The 19,398-nt window shown below is 40.6% G+C and overlaps 2 protein-coding genes across 7 annotated transcripts in view; one reads left to right on the top strand and one right to left on the bottom strand.

Moving 5' to 3' along the window:
- PPP1R13B (protein phosphatase 1 regulatory subunit 13B) overlaps positions 1-5,106 on the top strand; it is a 461,790-nt gene extending 456,684 nt beyond the window's left edge. For all 5 annotated transcript variants that reach the window (XM_078660257.1, XM_078660255.1, XM_078660256.1 and 2 more), the window contains one exon: positions 2,970-5,106. In XM_078660257.1, the coding sequence (XP_078516383.1) occupies positions 2,970-3,011 (42 nt within the window). In that variant the 3' untranslated portion in view covers positions 3,012-5,106. The remainder of the gene's footprint in view (positions 1-2,969) is intronic.
- Positions 5,107-5,168: 62 nt separating this feature from the next.
- ZFYVE21 (zinc finger FYVE-type containing 21) overlaps positions 5,169-19,398 on the bottom strand; it is a 220,583-nt gene continuing 206,353 nt past the window's right edge. For both annotated transcript variants that reach the window (XM_078660263.1, XM_078660264.1), the window contains one exon: positions 5,169-6,086. In XM_078660263.1, coding sequence (XP_078516389.1) covers positions 6,051-6,086 — 36 coding nt within the window. In that variant the 3' untranslated portion in view covers positions 5,169-6,050. The remainder of the gene's footprint in view (positions 6,087-19,398) is intronic.

Raw genomic sequence — 19,398 nt, 5'->3', positions numbered from 1 at the left:
CTAGACCTGGCAGACCTTATGGTGCTATGAGTGATGTGAGGGACTCCGGGTTGTCCCCAGGCCATTCAGCGATACTGGGTGCATTCGGCTGCCCAGCTGGGTCTGTTGCGGTCCCTTGCTCCTTTTCTATGCTTTGCACTCTGCCTAGGAGTAGCAGCTGCCCCAGGGGTGTGCCTTTGATGTGGAGAGGAGCCCGAATGCCCAAGCAGGTACTCGATAAGCAATGGTGTGGGCTAAAGGAGTTCTGTGAGACCCCAATCCAGGTCTCAATTTTTTTCAATATGACTTTCCCCGGATCAATTGGTGAGGCACCCTCTGGTATCTATGGTAGACAGCCAGAGATGGTAGATGTTCTGGATAATGCAGTCACTCTGTTGCCAATGAGGAGTAATCCGCCAGCCAGGGTGTTACAGAGGGATTGCTTATGATAGAGAGGGTAAATGGCTCTATAGCCCACCCATGGATAAGTGAGGAGCAGCTCATGGAATTTACAGTTTAGATGTAACCAGGTCAGATGCTGTAAGGAGTTCCACAGGAGTAATTGAGGACCAGTCCTAAGCATGCCTTGGCTCTGGGCAGCTTGGATAATTTGCCTTTAGGGTCTTCACAGGGGTAGCAAAGGAGCTTCCTGCAAAGTGCATTTATTACAGGTTGCCTGGGTAAGTGCTTTCTGGAACAATCCAAAGGGGTCAGGAGGCAAAAACACAGCGGGACCCTGTCCCAGGTCTCAATTTATTAAATAAGGTAAGTGTCCCAGCTTCAGATACCGTGCTCCCCTTATAAGCACAGGATTAGGCTTGTCCATCTATAATGCAGCTTCCTCCGGCTGTTTCATGTCTACAGCTGGCCACCGGCCGGGACCTGCAGGACATCAGGATCCTGGCCTTACTGCCAGGCAAGCCCCGCCTCCCATAAAGCACCAGGGGGCTGCAGCCAATGGGTCCTGGCCTCCCGCTCCATGGTCTTGATCAGTCAGTGCAGGGAGTGTAAAAGCCCCTTACCCAGTTCCAGCGATGTTTGGGACCTACCTCCCCTGGGCACAGCGATAAGGCTACTCATGCTCAGGTCTCCGGTCGTCCTCACTGCTGTTGTCTGTGGGGTGCTGCAGAGGTTCAGGCCGCTTCTCTGGGTACTCCGGAATGCCACTCCGGCCAGAGCCGCACGTCAAGGGGTATTTCCCACAGGCTGGGCTGGGCTAAATCAGGATTTATTACGGGTTGGTGCGGAGCAACAGGCTCACGCGTTCGCCAATGTCAGCTTACAAGCCACACCCCAATAAGAGTTTGTCCTTAAGGTAGATTGACAATTCAAGACTGATTTTTAGATGGGCCCGAAAGATCGGCCAGAGCAGGTGTCTCCATCCAGTCAATTGAGAGCTTACCAGTAGCTTGTAGACACCTTCAGAGTAGCTCGCAGCCTTGATTTCATTTTTAAATAAGCACAGGGTCACATTTTCTTTCTCAAGTTAAGGGAAGGCTGTGTTTATTTTACACTGTCATCCGCAGGCTGCAGATAGCGGGCCTGATAATGAGCAGATTTAAGACCCAGACTGGGGCACAGAGGTGAAGCACTGAGGTATTTAACTCTTATAGAAAAGTCTTTTTTTGTCAACCGAATACTGGAGCTGTGAACAAAATGTGTTCCTTAATGCTTTTAAACAGAAGTTGACTTAATGATTAAGTTAACTATTTATTTTAATGTTATCCCAATTTAAAGTATTGCAGTTACAAACAGCAGAACTCTTGCTCCCAGTGGCCAGTACACACTGTGCCATATTTATAACAAAGTCATTTTTTTTTAAATCTGAGAAATTTAAAATGATAAACATTTCTATGAAACATCAAATCTTACTGTTTTTCTCCACTTTTAATTAAGCCAATTACGTTAATGTTTCTTCACTTAAAATTCCTTCCATTTAAAGGAAGGCCTGTATTTTCCGGTTATAATTATGGCACTGTGTCTACAGGCCACTTGGAGCAAGATACCAGTCTGTTAATGTGACATTTGGAAATGGGAGAAAATTTAAATGATGAGTTTTATGGAATCCATGTAAACAAAGTTAACTCTTCAGTTTAATTTTATCCCATTTCAAAGTGTCATATTTGCACCCAGCTGGCATCTTGCTCCCAGTGGCTGGTAAACACTTTACCATAATTATAACTGAAAAATACCGCCATTATTTTAAATGGGAGAAACGTAAAGTGCAGAAAATGTTCTATATATAGACATTTTCTCAGAACATTTTTGTGCACAATTTCTCCCATTAAAAAAAAAACCAACTGGTTCTATGTTTGTGTTATACATTTAACTGTGCCACCTATACAGTATAGGTACGGTCTTTGGGTTCGTCCAGATATCTAATTCTTATTGAGAAATGGAGAAGCCTTTGATAAATTTAGAACTGCCCTATTCGCATGGGAACTGAGACGGCCATGTTACCCTTATCCATGCTGATGACGGAACCGCTCCGTCATCAGCCGCAGTGGCCCTGTGCTGATGACGGAGCGGTTCCGTCATGGCCCGGCCGCCGCGCCTGCGCGGCGCAGATTTCGCGCCTGCGGGGCGCGTTCTATTAAATGGGTGGGCCATGACGGAACCGCTCCGTCATGAGCACAGCTCAACCACGGCTGGTGACGGAGCGGTTCCGTCACCAGCATGCTCCCGCCGCGCGGCCCCCCCCGCCCCCTTAGCGCTGCGGCGGAATACCCGCAACAGCGATGTGGTTAATGATAGAGTTCCCTTTGACCTCTTGCAAGTGTAACAAATACAGATTCACAGACAAATTAATGTATTTTGTGAAAACACACAAAACTAAGATCATTTCTTTATAGGTGTTGTATGTGGCTTAAAAAAGTGATGTGACCTTTTCATTAATGTTAGCATACTTAATTCCTATATGACCGATCTAAGTACTTTTACAAGTTGACAGCATGGTTTTCACACATCTTCTAACACTGTCTTTATTTTAGTTGTACCCAAGGATAAAGCCACGGCAGAGAACACTCGCTTAAATGTCAAATTCTTCTCATATTTGGAAGTGCAATATCCTGGAAGTAACTGGATACAAAACATACACTGGACATTCTCCATACAACATTTCATCAAGAAAATTAAAGAATGTGCTTCCCCCGCAATTCTCAGGACAGCGTGTGTTAAGAAGAAGGTTGGGACTGTACTACTTTAATAACACTAGTGAATTCGGGAGATGCGTGCATTTTCCTGTCTGCCAATATTTTCATATGCCAAATCTGGAAAAAACGCATGTGTTCTGAAATATTAACACATGTAGATTCCTTTTATGTAAATAATTATCATTAAAATGTAAAAATATAAAACGGCAACAAATGTCCTAATTCTGTCACTTTTGTGGGTGTTTTGCAGATATGCTGCAAAAAAAATACATAACTTCTAGGACAAGAAGTTCTTAGAGGCAATACTGGAATAACAGATTCCCTTTGTTAAAGTAATTTGTGCTCTCCTCAAATTGCCATTAAAATTACCTTTGGGTCAAAACAAGAATGGGAGTAAACAAATCTTTTAAAAAAAGATTCTCCATTTTTTTTTAAAGGTCACAATTTGTAATTTATGTTGCTATGCAGCACGATTGTGCTTTTACAAATATGTTTGAAACTACTGAAGGGAGTTTGTATGTCTAATTGAATGAATGTGCAATAGTTGAGAAAGTTAGCTGTCTGAAGCAAACAATTTGTTTGAATGAAATTGTTATGCCAGAAGGACTGATGTGTTACACCTATAGTATGAATGCTCAAAGTCAACTCAAACTAAACTCTTGCAGATACTATGATATACCAAAGAAAAGCAAGTAACCTACCTATATGGATTTAACCGAAAACATACATGCAGATATACCTGGTTGCTTTTAAAAAATATTTATATATATATATATACCCCCAGAAAATTAAACGTGCAATGAACGCACTTGAAACATTCTTAGGCAGAGTTAAAGTTATCAGTTTTCATAATTTTGTAAAACAAATTTTCATTTAAAAAATGTAAATGAAAGTTTTATTTCCAACTGAACTGGTTTTTTTGTGTGCGTTGAAACTCCACAATGCACAACTACTCTTTTAATGTTAGTGTTACTTTTGCACTTTGATAACAAACCTTTGTAACTCTATCAAATATATGTATTACTTTGGGCGTGTTTAAATATAGCTTAAATTCAGTGAGTAAATATGTAAGGAAGGACAGACGAGTACTCAGTGCACTGTATTAACTGCCTGTCTAAGATATGGACATAACTTGCTTACTGGTTTTCTAAATTTTGTCACTCTGTTCGGGGGAAAAAAAGCAGTGCAAAGATAGGAACCAAAATACTAAATCGTTCATAAGCGGCTCATTAAAAAAAAATATAAGACTGGATTTACATTTTCGTAAAACCCAATTTGAATCCTGAAGTACTGTCTACTGACATTCTGATAACTGATAACTGCACGGATGCATCAACTCTGCTTACTACTGTGCCATCACAATTGTTTTGTGCTAAAGCATAGATGATCCTATTCTAGTGTTATGCAGTTAGCTGGTTTAAGTTGTAGAGAATGGGAATGTGTTCATGACTATGAAAATAAGGTGTTTTGAGAGTAAATGATTACGGTTGATAGAAAAATTGTTGGCGGGAGATCGAGAATTAATGTATGAGGATGGTTTATAAGTATGCATCAAGCAAGGAATGCAATAATTTATTTTAATTAAAGTTCACCACTACATTGTAATTTTTATTTGTAAAAAAGAAAAAAAAGCACTTCTCTGGATTTACATACATTATTTTATACACTTGCAGTATTGTTTTGTTATTCCTGCAGATATTGTGATTGTGTTTGGAACTTGGTTTTCTCCCACAGATGTAGGCCATTTGTTTTTCCATGTACAAGTTATTTGTATAATTTACATACAGTATCATTTTATGCTGTGCTGTACCTTGTACTGCAAGTTAGCATGAATTGCCTATGTTTGATAATTGAAAGTAAAGATTTGTTAAATAACTTGAATGTGACTAAATGGTTACTTTTCCTAGAGCCTACTGTACAAGCCACAGCTAATGCAGGAGATGTAAATGTGCACAATAAAAATGTGACTACGGCATGACAGTGTCTTATTATTTCCATTATACCAAATCAGGAAAATAAAATCCCAGAACATCAAGGTATATGTCAAAGTGGTTTATTGTACCTTTATATATAAATAGGTAGCAACCCCCAATTTATGGTTAAGAAAAGATGGCATGCCATACAACATTATCAAATATCTATACAGAGGCTTGATTTAAGCTATTTGTATGCATTAACTATTAATACAATAAAAAGTAGTAAACGTAAATACTATTTTAAATTCATACTTTAAACAATCATTTATACTTAAAAATACTGTATGTTCAAAGAATACCTTAAAGTGACAACTTGAAACATTAATACAAAGAAAAATAGTTCACAATCTCTTTTTTTTTAGAATGATTTAATCTTTGTGTGTAGTTTGTTTAGTGTGATGCAAATCTGTTGTTAACCCTATTGTGTGTCAATATAAGTCCAAAAACATGATTTCTATAAAAGGTGTCTAAGGCAAATAGTTTACAGGTACATCTTTGTAGCCAAACCTGAGATTCCTAACCAAAAGATAATCTGTGTGCACAAAAGATGGAACTAGAAATCTTGCTTGGTTAGCTGTATTGCAAATCCCACAAATTACAACAGCTTACATACAAAAAATAAATTGTGCTATATTTTAGCAGTAGTGCACATTATATAGGCTTTTTACAAGATTGAAAATATTAAGGTTTACAAAAACCTTAAATGAGACTAAATTTAAAGCATTAATAAAATATATAAATATTGCACACTAAGTAGGTGAATACTAACTGTACCAAAATAACCAACTGTGTTTGCCTGGGTTACATACTTAATCGCATATGTAATATAGAGATTAGGATAAACAGCCTAATATACCAAATATGTCAAAATGACAGCACAAACAATGGCAGGTATATTGGAGCTGGTCTCGGAGGTTTTCATGTTTCATTGGAAGAGCTGTATTTACTGGTCCCGAGATTCATAAAGCAGTTTTGCTGCCTTTGTTTAAGGGAAAAAGAGAAATGCGAAATAAGTAAACACAGTAATTTCTTTAATGAGAATGCTAAATAACACATTACATTGTTTTACAGATGTGATATTCAAATTACCATTGATTTTCTTCAAATACAGAACTGCACGACATCTGGGAAAATTGAAAATAACTAGTATTTAGATAGTAGCCCTAGGACTGCATAATACACTAACAATAAAGTTAGTACAAAATCGTATTTAGTATAGCATCTCATTTCTTATAATACACAACAACTGTTTGAAAAGTGAGTGTGTTAAAAAGAAGCCAAAGATTTTTTAAATGAAGTATCTTCTTTTATGATTAAGTTTGTTGTTGTGGTAAAAGCTGGAAGGCTTTCTTACTCAAGAACAGGATGAATAGGCAAAACAAAAATAAACTATTACATTTGGTTTAACAGACCTTTTCTAGAAAGTCGTACTGTATTTTTGAATCTACCATCTGCACAGTGCAATTGGAGGTAGTTACACGGGTGAGCCACATGAATTTTGTGTTTTGTTATTCAGTTGAGCCATACATTATAGTGATTGAGTTGGTGGAAATAGAAGTGATAATGGGGAAACAGCCTTAGACTCATTTCTTATTAAGGCAATGTAATTCTGGCTCTATCCCCATTCTCAGACTTGTGGGTAGATTCTACAGAAATTAAGTACAGGAAATGATGAGACAAAGGGGTTGTACAAAACTTACTAGTTAAATGTAGGCTTGCTCTAGCTGTATACGCTTTGGGTAACACTGTAGCCACCTGCCCAACATTCTACATGCCAGGAGAATGCCACCAATACTGCCACAGCAAGTTAAGCTCCATGTAGAAAGGTACTGGTGATGCTGGCAGGTCGTTTTTAGGCCACCACTGGCAGATGGATTGACTTCTGCATCACTGTCACCATAAAGTTGAGTGCTAATTTACAGTGTGGCAAAGATGTTGGTGGCTACTGGAGCTACCAAACTGTTCTAATGTAGCATATGTCTAAGTCGAACCATTAACCAAAGGCAAGTACCGTGAAGGGGACCAGAGGGTGCAAAGGGGGAATGTGTCCCTTTCTTCGCCGGGAGGGTGGTGCGTTTTGGTACTATAGAAAGGGTTTCAGACACTTGTGCAGCCCCTTTTGTTGTACAGATTGTGTGGCCCCATGTAAATGAGAGAACTTTGCCCCTGCGTCTGCACCATAGTATAGACTCAGGAGCAGAGAAAGGAGCTGTCCGGGTATAATGATCTTGCACCTTATGAGGTAGCGCACTCACAGTGCGCCCCTTGAAGTAGGAGAAAACAGTCCGATGGCCTTCCTAGATAAAATAGATCTATGTCTCTCATCCCTGTGATAGGTCTACTCAAAACGTTGTTAACTTTGCTCCTCCCCCGATGGATTGGCACGAAACCTTACACACCAATAAAAATCAATTGCTTTTAAAGGTTTTCCAAATTTGGTGCTGATTCTTCAACAAAAGTTGTGCACAGGAGGGGTTGTAAAATATATTATTATTCCCCCTTTAGTCATGCACAGCAGCACTCACATGAGCACAAACACAGCTCCGCTATTAACACTTACCCGAATGATGCAAGCTGGGAATTGGAGTCCTTGATGAGCCGGACCACAGCTGAAGGTAATCAAGAATGGAGCCTGCTTCACTCCGACCAATGGGAGTGCTTTTTGACACTTAAAAGAGGGAGCGAGTATAACCCACAGTAACCTGGCATCTGATGAAGGCCCACGCCGAAATGCATTATGCTCTATCTTACTATGGTGAATAAATGACCGCTGAAAGATTCCCCGCTGTGTCCTCTGCTCGTTTCTTGGAAGTGAGGCTTTTGGATATATATATATATCACAGAAAAAAACATAGGTTTCGGGGTGTTATAGTTAGCTGGACATTTCACTCGTACAAAACGTAGAAATTCCTCCGTTATAGCTAGTTCTGCGAACTATATCTCGCGCGCCCGCAATGCACTGCTGATGTCATATATTACATCATTCATGACATGGACAGTGAAATCACTGATGACATCATCCAGTGAATGTGGTTTAGTTTGAAATTTAAATATGTATTATATATATATATATATATATATATATACCAATCTGTATTGAAGATTGAGTGGATATATAACGGTCTGGATGGAGGATTCAGTAGCTGTTTGACTGTCTATTTAAGTGAGTTATTAAAAGTGTCTCACTTAATACATGGATTAGTAACTAAACTATGTGAATGTGTGCATCACTGTCTGTTGTTGTATAACATGCTGCATCAGTTGGTCACTAACTACATGAGTGTTTATATTAGTTTTTGATTATTTGGGTTGAGTATTTGTATGGGACACTGAGTTTGTGTGTGGTTGGATGAGGTGTGTGTAACTATGCATAGATGTGTGAACGGTTGATTGACTAGGTTTTTTTAGGTTTAAGAGTGCATGTGGAAACAGTTGTTTGGGTGTCTGAGGGTATTTATTTGTGTATTGGTGAGCAAATATATGTTTTAGTTGTACATCTTCAACAAAGTAAAAAAATAAAAGGCATTGTATGTGAGTTGGAGTATATAAATAAGTGTAAGTGATTGTGAGAGTAACTATAAGAATGAGTGTATAATTATAATAGTAAATCATAGTTAATATGTTAAAAAATCACTATGTGTGAATAAATGAGGTGTTGTGTGTATAATTGTGTAAGTGAGTAAATGTAAGTGATTAATTTTTTTCATGAGTGAGTAGGATGACTGCATAACCGACTAAGAGGACTGCTGATGTGTCAATGTCTATATATGTGTATACATTCATTTGATAGTGTTCTATTAATTAGGGACTGCATGTATAAGTGATTCTGTTGTTGAATGGGTAGTTGTGTGTGTAGACTTAGGAATCAGTGAGTGGGTATGTAGTAACTGGTATTGGTGTGTCAATGGTTTCAAATATGGTACTCTGTATTTTACAGTGAGTGATGAAAGGTTATACTAGTGTATGATGAGGTGTATCAGATTGTCACGTGGATGATGTCATCAGTGATGTCATTTGAGAGGTCATCCGTGATGTCACTGACCATGTCATGAATGATGTAATATGTGGCATCATCAGCAGTGCATTGCGGGCACGCGAGTTATAGTTAGCAGAACTAACTATAACGGAGGAATTTCCAAGGCTTTGTATGAGTGGAATGTCCAGCTAACTATAACACCCCTGAAACCTATGTTTTTTTCTGTGAATTTCTAAGGCTTTGTTTTTTTAATTTTTTTTATTTTATAGCTCCACAACAGCAAAGTAGCACATACAGGAAAAGAAAAAACACAATACAGCACATGAATATAACTAATATCAAGATTCAAAGTGATCACTAAAAGCCCCCCAAATGCTGAGACCAGTCTGACGTTTTTTTCTACCCCTTAACAGCAAATAAACTCCATTCTAACATACAGGTTATACATTTTAGCCTGCCATAACTCAAATGTTGGGGGCTCTCTTTGAAGCCATTCAGAAGCGATACAAAGACGAGCGACAGACATAGAAAAAATATCAAATGTCGATGCTTATGTGATAAATTCAATTGACTGTTAGCAGGCCACATCCCTAGTTATTGTCAGTGGGGCATTCATAATTATAGACAAGAATTTCTCTATATCAGAAAAAAAACTAAGTCATCTGTAACAGCATAAGAAAATATGCAGACTATCTGCATTATCTCCCACACATCGGAAACAATTTCCATCAAACCCAGCTCCCCATTTGGACATTCGTGCAGGGGTGTAATATAAATCAAATATAGTTTTAAAAAATTGTACCTTCAAATTGGCTGACATTAATACCTCCCTAGAACGAACTATGGCCTTCTCAATGGAAATATGTTGCACTCCCAAAATCATAGACCATTTAGCATTGTGCTTATGAAGGTCATCTGATCTATAGGACAGTAATAGCTGATATAGCGCCCCAATTTTCTCCTGTCGACTGACCATCTCTATCAGAGAGTGGGCTGCTGGAGTAACTTTTGTCTGCGATAAAAACCCGGATCTGGAGAAATTTAAAAAACTGGAATTTGGACAAGTCGTATTGTTTAATTCATCAAAAGACTTGCACCCCGAAGAAAAAAAATCCCATAATTTAATGATCCTTTCTTTCTCCAACCATATACAATATTATCCCCAAATATAGAGGGTAAGATTTTTGCAGAATTGAGGGGTGTATAATACGTTATTTTCTCCAGTGAATAACATTTTTTTATTCTCTTCCATACTTTGTACGCACTGTCCAACACTTTAAACCGTGTGCGCTTGAAATAACTCCCATCAACTTCTCTAAATAAACACTGTCTGGCAACTGGGCCCATAAGTATTTCAAAGATCGACGGAGCCTCAGCTATAGTCGTGGTTCCCTCCCCCGTTAATAAAACCTGCATTTTTAACAAATAGCATGTGTAGAAATATAAAGTAAAATCTGGTATAGCTAGCCCCCCTCATCGACTGGGAGCGTCATAAATCGCATTGCACGTCTGGGCCTGCCAGGAGCCCAAATAAACTTTCCACAAATCGATTAAAGATGTTATAACTCGGCCCTTAATACTTCCAAAGGAATTGAACGAAATAAATATAAAACTTTGGGAAGGATATTCATTTTTATGATATTGCTGCGTCCGATTAACGTAAAATTTAAGTGCCCCCATTTGTCTAGTGATTCTCTAACACTCTGTAACAGTGAATTCCAATTGGCATCAATCACCTCGCACATAGAAGCTCGTATTTTAATGCCCAGATAAGTCACCTCTTTTACTACTCTAGCATCTGACCATACGATGCTACCTGAGCACAAAATTTGTGTTTTCGCCACATTGAGTTTGTACCCAGGTATTTGACCAAACACTGTCGCTAGTTGTTAAATCTCTACTAATGCTAAAGAGGGGTCCGCAGTGGTTACAGCAATATCATCCGCATATGCAAAAACGGAAAATTGATAGTCACGTACAGAAAAAGGCTGAATGCGGGGATTATTAGCTAGTTGTTCAACAAAAGGATTAATGTAAAGGGCAAATAAAAGGGGATGGACAGCCTTGCCTAGTACCCCTGGTAATAGACACAGCATCCGATAATAAGCCCATGGCAGACATTTTTGCAGTTGGGGTCTTATAAAGTGCCTGCAAAGCAGTCATAAATCGGCTGCCAAATCCATCCGATCAAACACTTTCTCCGCGTCTAATAAAATCAAACCTAAATCCCGTTTTTCAATGCATGCAATATATGGTTGTGCTGAGTTATCCTAGTGTGATGGTGCTGAGAGATGCTGTGGTGGCCCTGAGTGATGCTGTGGTGGTGCTGAGTGATATTGTTGTGTGCGGAGTGATGCTGTGGTAGTGCTGAGTGATGCTGTGGTAGCGCTGAGTGATGCTGAGTGATATTGTTGTGTGCTGAGTGATGCTGTGGTAGTGCTGTGGTAGTGCTGAGTGATGCTGTGGTAGCGCTGAGTGATGCTGTGGTAGCGCTGAGTGATGCTGTGGTAGCGCTGAGTGATGCTGTGGTAGCGCTGAGTGATGCTGTGGTAGCGCTGAGTGATGCTGTGGTAGCGCTGAGTGATGCTGTGGTGGCGCTGAGTGATGCTGTGGTGGCGCTGAGTGATGCTGTGGTGGCGCTGAGTGATGCTGTGGTGGCGCTGAGTGATGCTGTGGTGGCGCTGAGTGATGCTGTGATATCAAATGTTATCACTTTGTTCACATGACAGTTCCTTGCAGAGGTTTGAAACCGTGTTGATTTAGAGAGACTAATAAACTAATTACTTTAGATAGCCGATTTGCCAAGATCTTAGAATACATCTTACTGTCGCAATTTAGTAGCAAAATCAGACAATATGATCCCACCAGATCCAGCTTTTTGCAGAAGACCACGATGGTGGCTTCTGCCCAAGATTTGGGCGGATGGCCAAGCTATGCTGCGCGAAACACATTCAGCATCTCATCTTTGTGTGTGCCTGTTTATATAATAGAACTAATGTTAATGCGGCATGCTAGAAAGAATAAAATGAGACCTAAAACAAGTCTTCACGGCTCGATGCTGTGTGGGAGGGGAAGTAGGAGAGGGGGGAGTGATAGGGATGAAAGCGCTAGCGGCTGCATGCTGGCAAATGGTGACTTGAAGAGCGCGTGAAAAACAATCACTTCAGAAACAGATGTCAACAGCTAACTATTTCTGCGAGTAGTTTGGCAAAGCTGGGCATTTTGTACTGGAACGGACATTCACAGAGCAATACTGTTCCTCAGCACATAATGAAACAACTGCTGTTCCCAAATACCATACCGCTCTCTTATTCTCACAAAAAAATTCACTTGCTGAATGTATCATTTGCCTTTTATTGCTCTGAAAATATCACAATCACTTGGACTTCAATTGCTTGTCCACTACAACAGCTGTGGTGCGTGTCCTCTTTACATCAAAGAACAAGCGAATGGTGCTTGTAAGCGAAAGCCTGGTTAACCTCAAAACATTAATTTTCTATAAAATATGCAGAATTTAAAAGCAATGGTGAAAAGGTAAGGGCGAGTGTTGGTTTTGAAGACTGAAAGCAATTCAAGATTAACACCAACCCAACGGGAGCATGGAATCCCAGCTAAACACGGCCTGAGTTAAAACAGTGAAAAAAATAAAAATTATAATGAATTACTCCAGTACCATGAATGCGAGTTCACAGGAAAGAAAACTGCCCATAAAGTAAAAGTAGGGCTAAATATGAAACAGGCACTTATAAAATATTTACATGTAATAAGCAATGTCTCACAAGGGTACAGTAAAAAGTGTGAATTACGATCAATTGTAAGCAGAATGGTGCTTTTAAGCAAAAGCCTTGTTAACCCAAAAATATTAATTGAATATTATCATTGAAAGTACAGGTTAAAAAAATATAGGCATTTGACACCGTAATTGATTAGTGAAGGAGACAGCTCGCTGGAGGTAGGTGAGACAGACAAGACCGAGAGGTGGGGATTAGTGAAGGAGACAGCTCGAGCGAACTTTTCCGCGGAGCGGCAGTGGCTGGTCTTATCACAAGGAGGATTAACAAGTCGAGTGTTTTCAAGCTGTGTCCCTTCTCTGTTGTCTAAACAGCACTGCCACTGTCCCAGTTTAGCTACCTAACTAGCTTTAAATAAAAACTGCAGTATGTGCTTCATGCTTTATGGTGGAGTTTGCACAGGCTGTGGTGCATGCATGGGAACCTTCCAGCAGTAGCAAACAGAAGACACAGACAGAGAAACGTGCAGGTCAGAACAAAACCGGTGTTACGGTTGGAGTTTATGCAAGCGCAGTAGGCAACTATCTCGGACTCTAAGAGAAATAAAGTTAAAACATAAATGCGAGGTGAGTGGTGTCTGGAGGACACACACGTTTTCCGGAACAAATATTACACATTACCTGCAGTTTACTTTAAAGGATTGACACAATGCCTTGCAGCGTAACGTTTACATTAGGCCGACATATCATCTTATTGTTTACAGCGTTCATTTCCGACAGCAATGTATTGTTCCTGGAGCAACGTGGGCTGAATGCAGATAATGGTGGTGGAGGGGAGTAACGAGGAGGGGAGCACGCCGAAGCAAAATGAGGGAGGTTGTGAGGTTGAAAGTGAAAGCAACTCTGGGGAAAGCATGTGGTGTTATGGCCAGAGCTGCTGGCTTTGCAAGGGGAGGAACCAGGTTCGAGTCTCTGCGTTGGCTCAACATCCTGTCATTCTGGGCAAATCATTGTCTAAAAAAATAAAACACAGTGGGAAGAAGCACACTGGCGAGCGCAACAGGCTGGTGACTGGGTAACATAGAGGAACATCGAAGAAACTTACATGAGGGAGGTAATAATAATAAGAAAAAAAACCAGCATTCATCTCTGCCCTGTTGGTGCAACCAATCTGAGCCGAGGCAGGAGATGGTGGTGGTGGAAGGGAGAGTACAACATGAGGAGAGGCAACGCGAAGCTGCAAGTAACACGAGAATGTCGTTATTGTAAAAACACGAGCAGGTGATGGTGGAAGGGAGGGAATGTTCAACACGAGAACGTTATTGTAAACAAGCTCTTGGCATTGCTGTGGGGGGGGCGGGGCGGAGCACATTGCTTTGAAGTCTGATGGCAGGGGGCGGGGGAGCTGTGGGAGCGCATTCCATTGAAGTCTGGTGTGAGGCTGATGGGTTTGACGTGCACGAGCGTCTCACACGACTGGATCACATGAACTGGACGTAAGCCGCACTTGGTCAAGAGTTTGTTTTGCCTACTATATACTCGCCTATTAATCCCTGCGGGATATAATAGCGAGACCTAAAAAGAAGAGGGCGCAAAAATATAATCCAATCTAACTAGCTTTTTGTGGGGATAAGAATAAAACGTAAAGCCCGGATCAGAATTCTTTAACTTACCCCAGGCGTTCACTAAACCATGGTCACTAACTAAGTGCTTTAAAAACCCGTGGTTTCCGCCCATTATATTTCTGGGGGCCCTCCTGTAACACTTGATTAGCCAAATTAATATTAATGTCTCCGCAAATTACCAAAGGTTGTTCCCACAAAGCCAATTCCATATTTAATTCCACTAGGGTTTCCGCCTCCTCGAGATTAGAACCATAAATGGTGCAAACCGTAATCTTACACCCCCCAAGCCCACATTCAGTTGGAGTGGTGTGGCTCACTGGTTAGAGGCGGCAGACCCGGAAGCAGAGGACAGCCCGGAACCAGGGTTCAATTCCCGACGCGGCAGGGTCGTGGACCAGGGTCAGCGGACTCGATAATTCTCGCCTCGGTGCCTACTCTAACCAGGGATCACACTCGGCAACTCTGGGCATTAGCTTGCCTCATCTCCACAACGGCCCCCCACATACGCCGGGGATGCCTGGTTTCACCTTGGAGATACCCAGTAGGGACCATCTCACAGGGAAAGCCAGGACGGGTTCCCCAGCGGTCTATAGCGCAGAGATACTCCTTCGGGAGTCGATTCTAGCGCGTTAGAAACCCACAATTAATTAATTAACCCAGTGACCATACTGGTCAGCTAAAATACGTCCAATGGTGAATAAATTTGATTTAGCTAGAATAGCAACCCCACGGATCATGCCAGTTTATGAAGAGGCCAAAATTAATGAGAGCGCCAACTCCCTTAAGATGTTTAGTTTAGACCAGGGTATATGGGTCTCTTGAATGCAAACCAGATCTGGCTGAATATATCGTAATTCCGCGGCTACCCTCTTCCGCTTTTCCCAATTTTTAAGACCTGGAACATTTAATGAACAGATTTTTAACCCTTTATGTATCATTGTAATGATGTAGACACCCTTCCACAACGCCCAATCCTAACCATATGAAAGATGGCCCACTGGAGAAGCACTTAAGCCACCTGCTACATATATCTGCACTTTGAAGCCAAATAAGAATTGTATTTTTAACGCTTACTTGCTGCTGTGGAATTTCTACTCCTTTTACCCCACCTCGGTGATACCCTGCCCCTTCCACCCCCAACCCTCATCCCTCCCCCCCTTAACAAGGCTTTAGGACACATAGTCCTGTAGATGCGAGCTCGCCATAAGCCCCCTGCCTTCACCTGTGGGTCCTGCGACTTGGGAAGGAAAGAGCAACTTCCCCCCCTCCCAAAGTACGGCAGGAGCAACCAGCCACACAGAAGATTAGAGGGAGTGGAAAAAAAATATATATGAAAATACAAAGAACCAACAGAAGTCGACCTAGCTAAAGTAAATGGAGCTTAGAAATTCTTTGGCAGCGCCAATGCTGGTAAAGAAGCGAGTACGCTCATGAAATACTACTTTTAGCTTTGAAGGGAACATCAAGTAAACTTGAGCCCCTTTAGACTGGAATTCTGAAATTAATTGTCGGAATTGCCAGCAGTGCTCAACGGAGCGTTGACACAAATGTGGGCGAACAAAAAACTCAACATCACCCCGCATCTTTTCTTATCAGCTCGTGCAAGTGTAAACGCCTCTTCTCGCGCCAGAAAGCTGTTGAAAGAAACCAGAAAAGCTCCTGGTCTCAAACAAATATTAAATGGGAACCTTTGAGCACGTTCAATTCCTCTATCCCAATCCCACCAGGTCACTTCAGGGAAAGCTTTTTTAAACAAGTTTACAATAAATCCTCGTGGATCTTGCCCCTCCTTCCCCATAGGAATCTGAAGGATCCTCAGAATATTTCTACGTGCACGGTTCAGTTAATTTCCACAAAGTGTCCTTCTTGTGCGACGTGTGTGTGTTTTTCAGTTACATCATATACATTTAATATGATGTGAGCGATTGGTAAACGACCAGTCTGCAACTCCTGCTCCCGCGCATTCACAACACATGTGCAATACGGTACGCGACGCTGGACTCCAGTGGCATGGAGAGCACGGGACCCACGTCTGGGAGACTTATTTGTTATGAAGTTTCCTAATTTCCTCATTTACTACAGTCTCCTCAGTAGGAAATACTTTCAGTTTTTTTTACTTTGGTTCCATCAAGAAGGCATTCAGATGTGTCAGACATTTTCCATTAAATTCTGAATGTCAGCACTCTAGTTGCTCATTAGATGACTGAGTAAAGCTACTGCTCACCAGTGAAGTCTGCTGCTGGTATTCAAAGTGCATGTTTCAGTCTGCATGTCATCATTTTTTATTAAATAGAAGAGTATTTGAGAAGTCAAAATGTGCCCTAATTTTTCTTTCTGCAGCACTAATCATAATTTCTATGGCAAAATGAATCTCCTCATGTTGTTCCTTGGTAAATTAAATGTTTTAAGTGCTACCTCATTATTCCAATCAAGGTGGCTTCAGGTGTGCCATACTTTTGTCATAAGTAAGACTGTTAACGCTCTAGTTGTTCTTTAGAACACTCTGGGACATTCTGTAATTGGGCTACATCTGGGTGATATTTGTGCTACATTTGGGCTCTTTTGTCTCTGGTGGCCATCTTGCGAGATTTGTTACGAAGTTTCCTAATTTCTTCATTTACTGCAGTCTCCTCAGTAGGAATGCTTTGATTTTTTACTTTGATTCCATCAAGAAGGTATTCAGATATGTCACACATTTGCCATAAATTCTGAATGTTAGCACTCTAGTTGCTCATTAGATCACTGCAGTAAAGCTACTGCACACCACGGAAGTCTGCTGCTGGTATTCAAAGTGCATGTTTCAGTCTGCATGTCGGAATTGTTTAATGAAATAGAAGAGGATTTGAGAAGTCAAAATGTGCACTAATTTTTCTTTCTGCAGCACTAATCATAATTTCTATGGCAAAATGAAACCCCCCATTTTGTTCCTCTGCAAATTAAATGTTTTAAGTGTTACCACATTATTCCAATCGATTTGTCATAAGTAAGACTGTTAGCGCTCTAGTTCTTCTTTAGAACACTGTGGGACATTCTGTCATTGGTCTACATCTGGGTGATATTTGTGCTACATTTGGGCTCTTTTGTCTCTGGTGGCCATCTTGGGAGACTTATTTGTTATGTTTCCTCATTTACTACAGTCTCCTCAGTAAGAAATACAATTAAAAAAAAATTCACTGAGTCCATCAAGAAGGCATTCAGATATGTCACACATTTGCCATAAATTCAGAATGTTAGCACTCTAGTTGCTCATTAGATCACTGTAATATAGCTACTGCTCACCAGGGAAGTCTGCTGCTGGTATTCAAGTGCATATTTCAGTCTGCATGTCAGAATTTGTTTTAATGAAATAGAAGAGGATTTGAGAGAAGTCACTCAAAATGTGCCATAATTTTTCTTTCTGCAGCACTAATCATACTTTCTATGGCAAAAGGAACCCCCTCACTGTGTTCCTTTTTAAATGAAATGTTTTAAGAGTTACCACTTTATTCCAATCAAGATGGCTTCAGGCGAGCTATACTTTTGACTTAAGTAAGGCTGTTAGCACTCTAGTTGTTGTTTAGAAAACTCTGGGAAGCTGCAGTAGAACACAAAGGAATCAACTGACAGTCTCTGCCCTTGTTGGATGTACATGTTTTACTGACAATGTCAGACTTCATTCTCACACGACTGAGAAAGATAATGTGAATTTACAGAAAATATGCTCTTAGTTTAGCTTATAGATCACTTTCCAAACCTCTGTGGGAAAAGCATGAGAAAATAGTTTTCTCTCAAACATGATTCATGATATCCCCGCAGAAGGCTTTTGCACATGGTACAATCACCTTAGAACACACCACAATTCCTAAAATGAGTATGGTACCATCAACAAATGATTGATAATGTAACTAAAGTCTTAAAACCTTCTATTAACTGCAATGCTTTTTAATGAGGTGCTATCATGTATATTGGTCCCAAGATGGCTGCCAACACTTCTTGGATGAAATGCTGACAGCCAATCAGATCTCACAATGAGATGTGTTGTTAGGCTCCGCCCAGATATATCTATAGGTTTTCCTTTAATATCTAAAAAACTACTGAACAGATTTACACCATTTAACAAAAAGGCACGAGTCTGAACCAAGGACTACCTCTTTGCCAAATTTGGTGTATTTCCGTTCAGCAGTTCGGGCTGTAGCTGCGATTAAAGGTTCCTATGGGAAATTGCATGGGGAAAACACGTTTTGGGACCCCCTTTTTTCTCAGCCCCTGCTTGACTAATCACCCCCAAACTTTCAGAATAGGAGCGGACCACCAGTTTTGACAATTTCGCGAAGATTCGTCAACCGGCGCCACAGTTATTCCAAATAGAATGTTGCGGATTTCCTATGGAAAATAGGCCCTAACTATATCTACCTACTGGCAACCGCCAGTAAGATATATATAATATATATTTGCGAAGATGCTGTTTATCGTGCAAAAAGCGAAGCTCAAGCCCTAATTCTTATAGCGTGTTATTTATTATAACAAAAGTGTCATTAAACACCAGACGCGTTTCAGTGCAGCCGCACCTTGGTCACGGGTAAATCTGTTTCATGAATGCCTCCGTTATCTAGTGCTTTAAACATAAAAATAAAAGTAGGACTACCCGTCCCAACACTGCTACTTTCACATGAACACTGGCAGACATCTTTGATAGTCACCGACATTCGTCTAAATAATATAGCAAATACCGTGGTTATTACATACGCACATTTTATGCATGGATTAACAACTATTGCATCATAGTCTATTTACTGTCACTGTAAATTCTTTCTGACATGATAAAGTACCAAACCAGTGTTCCTCAAATTCCGCCACTGGGGGCATGCCGACCCTCTAAAGTTCATCCCGCCCTAGTGGGCGTATCGATGTACCAGCCAAAAATATTTGAAACATGTAATTACAATTGTGCCCAAGTGGGCTCACATCCGTCTAAAGTTCA

Source organism: Lissotriton helveticus, chromosome 9, assembly GCF_964261635.1.
Source record: "Lissotriton helveticus chromosome 9, aLisHel1.1, whole genome shotgun sequence".
Classification (NCBI taxonomy): domain Eukaryota; kingdom Metazoa; phylum Chordata; class Amphibia; order Caudata; family Salamandridae; genus Lissotriton; species Lissotriton helveticus.
Note: the sequence above shows the minus strand (reverse complement) of the source record. Positions and strands in the feature narration are given on the sequence as shown.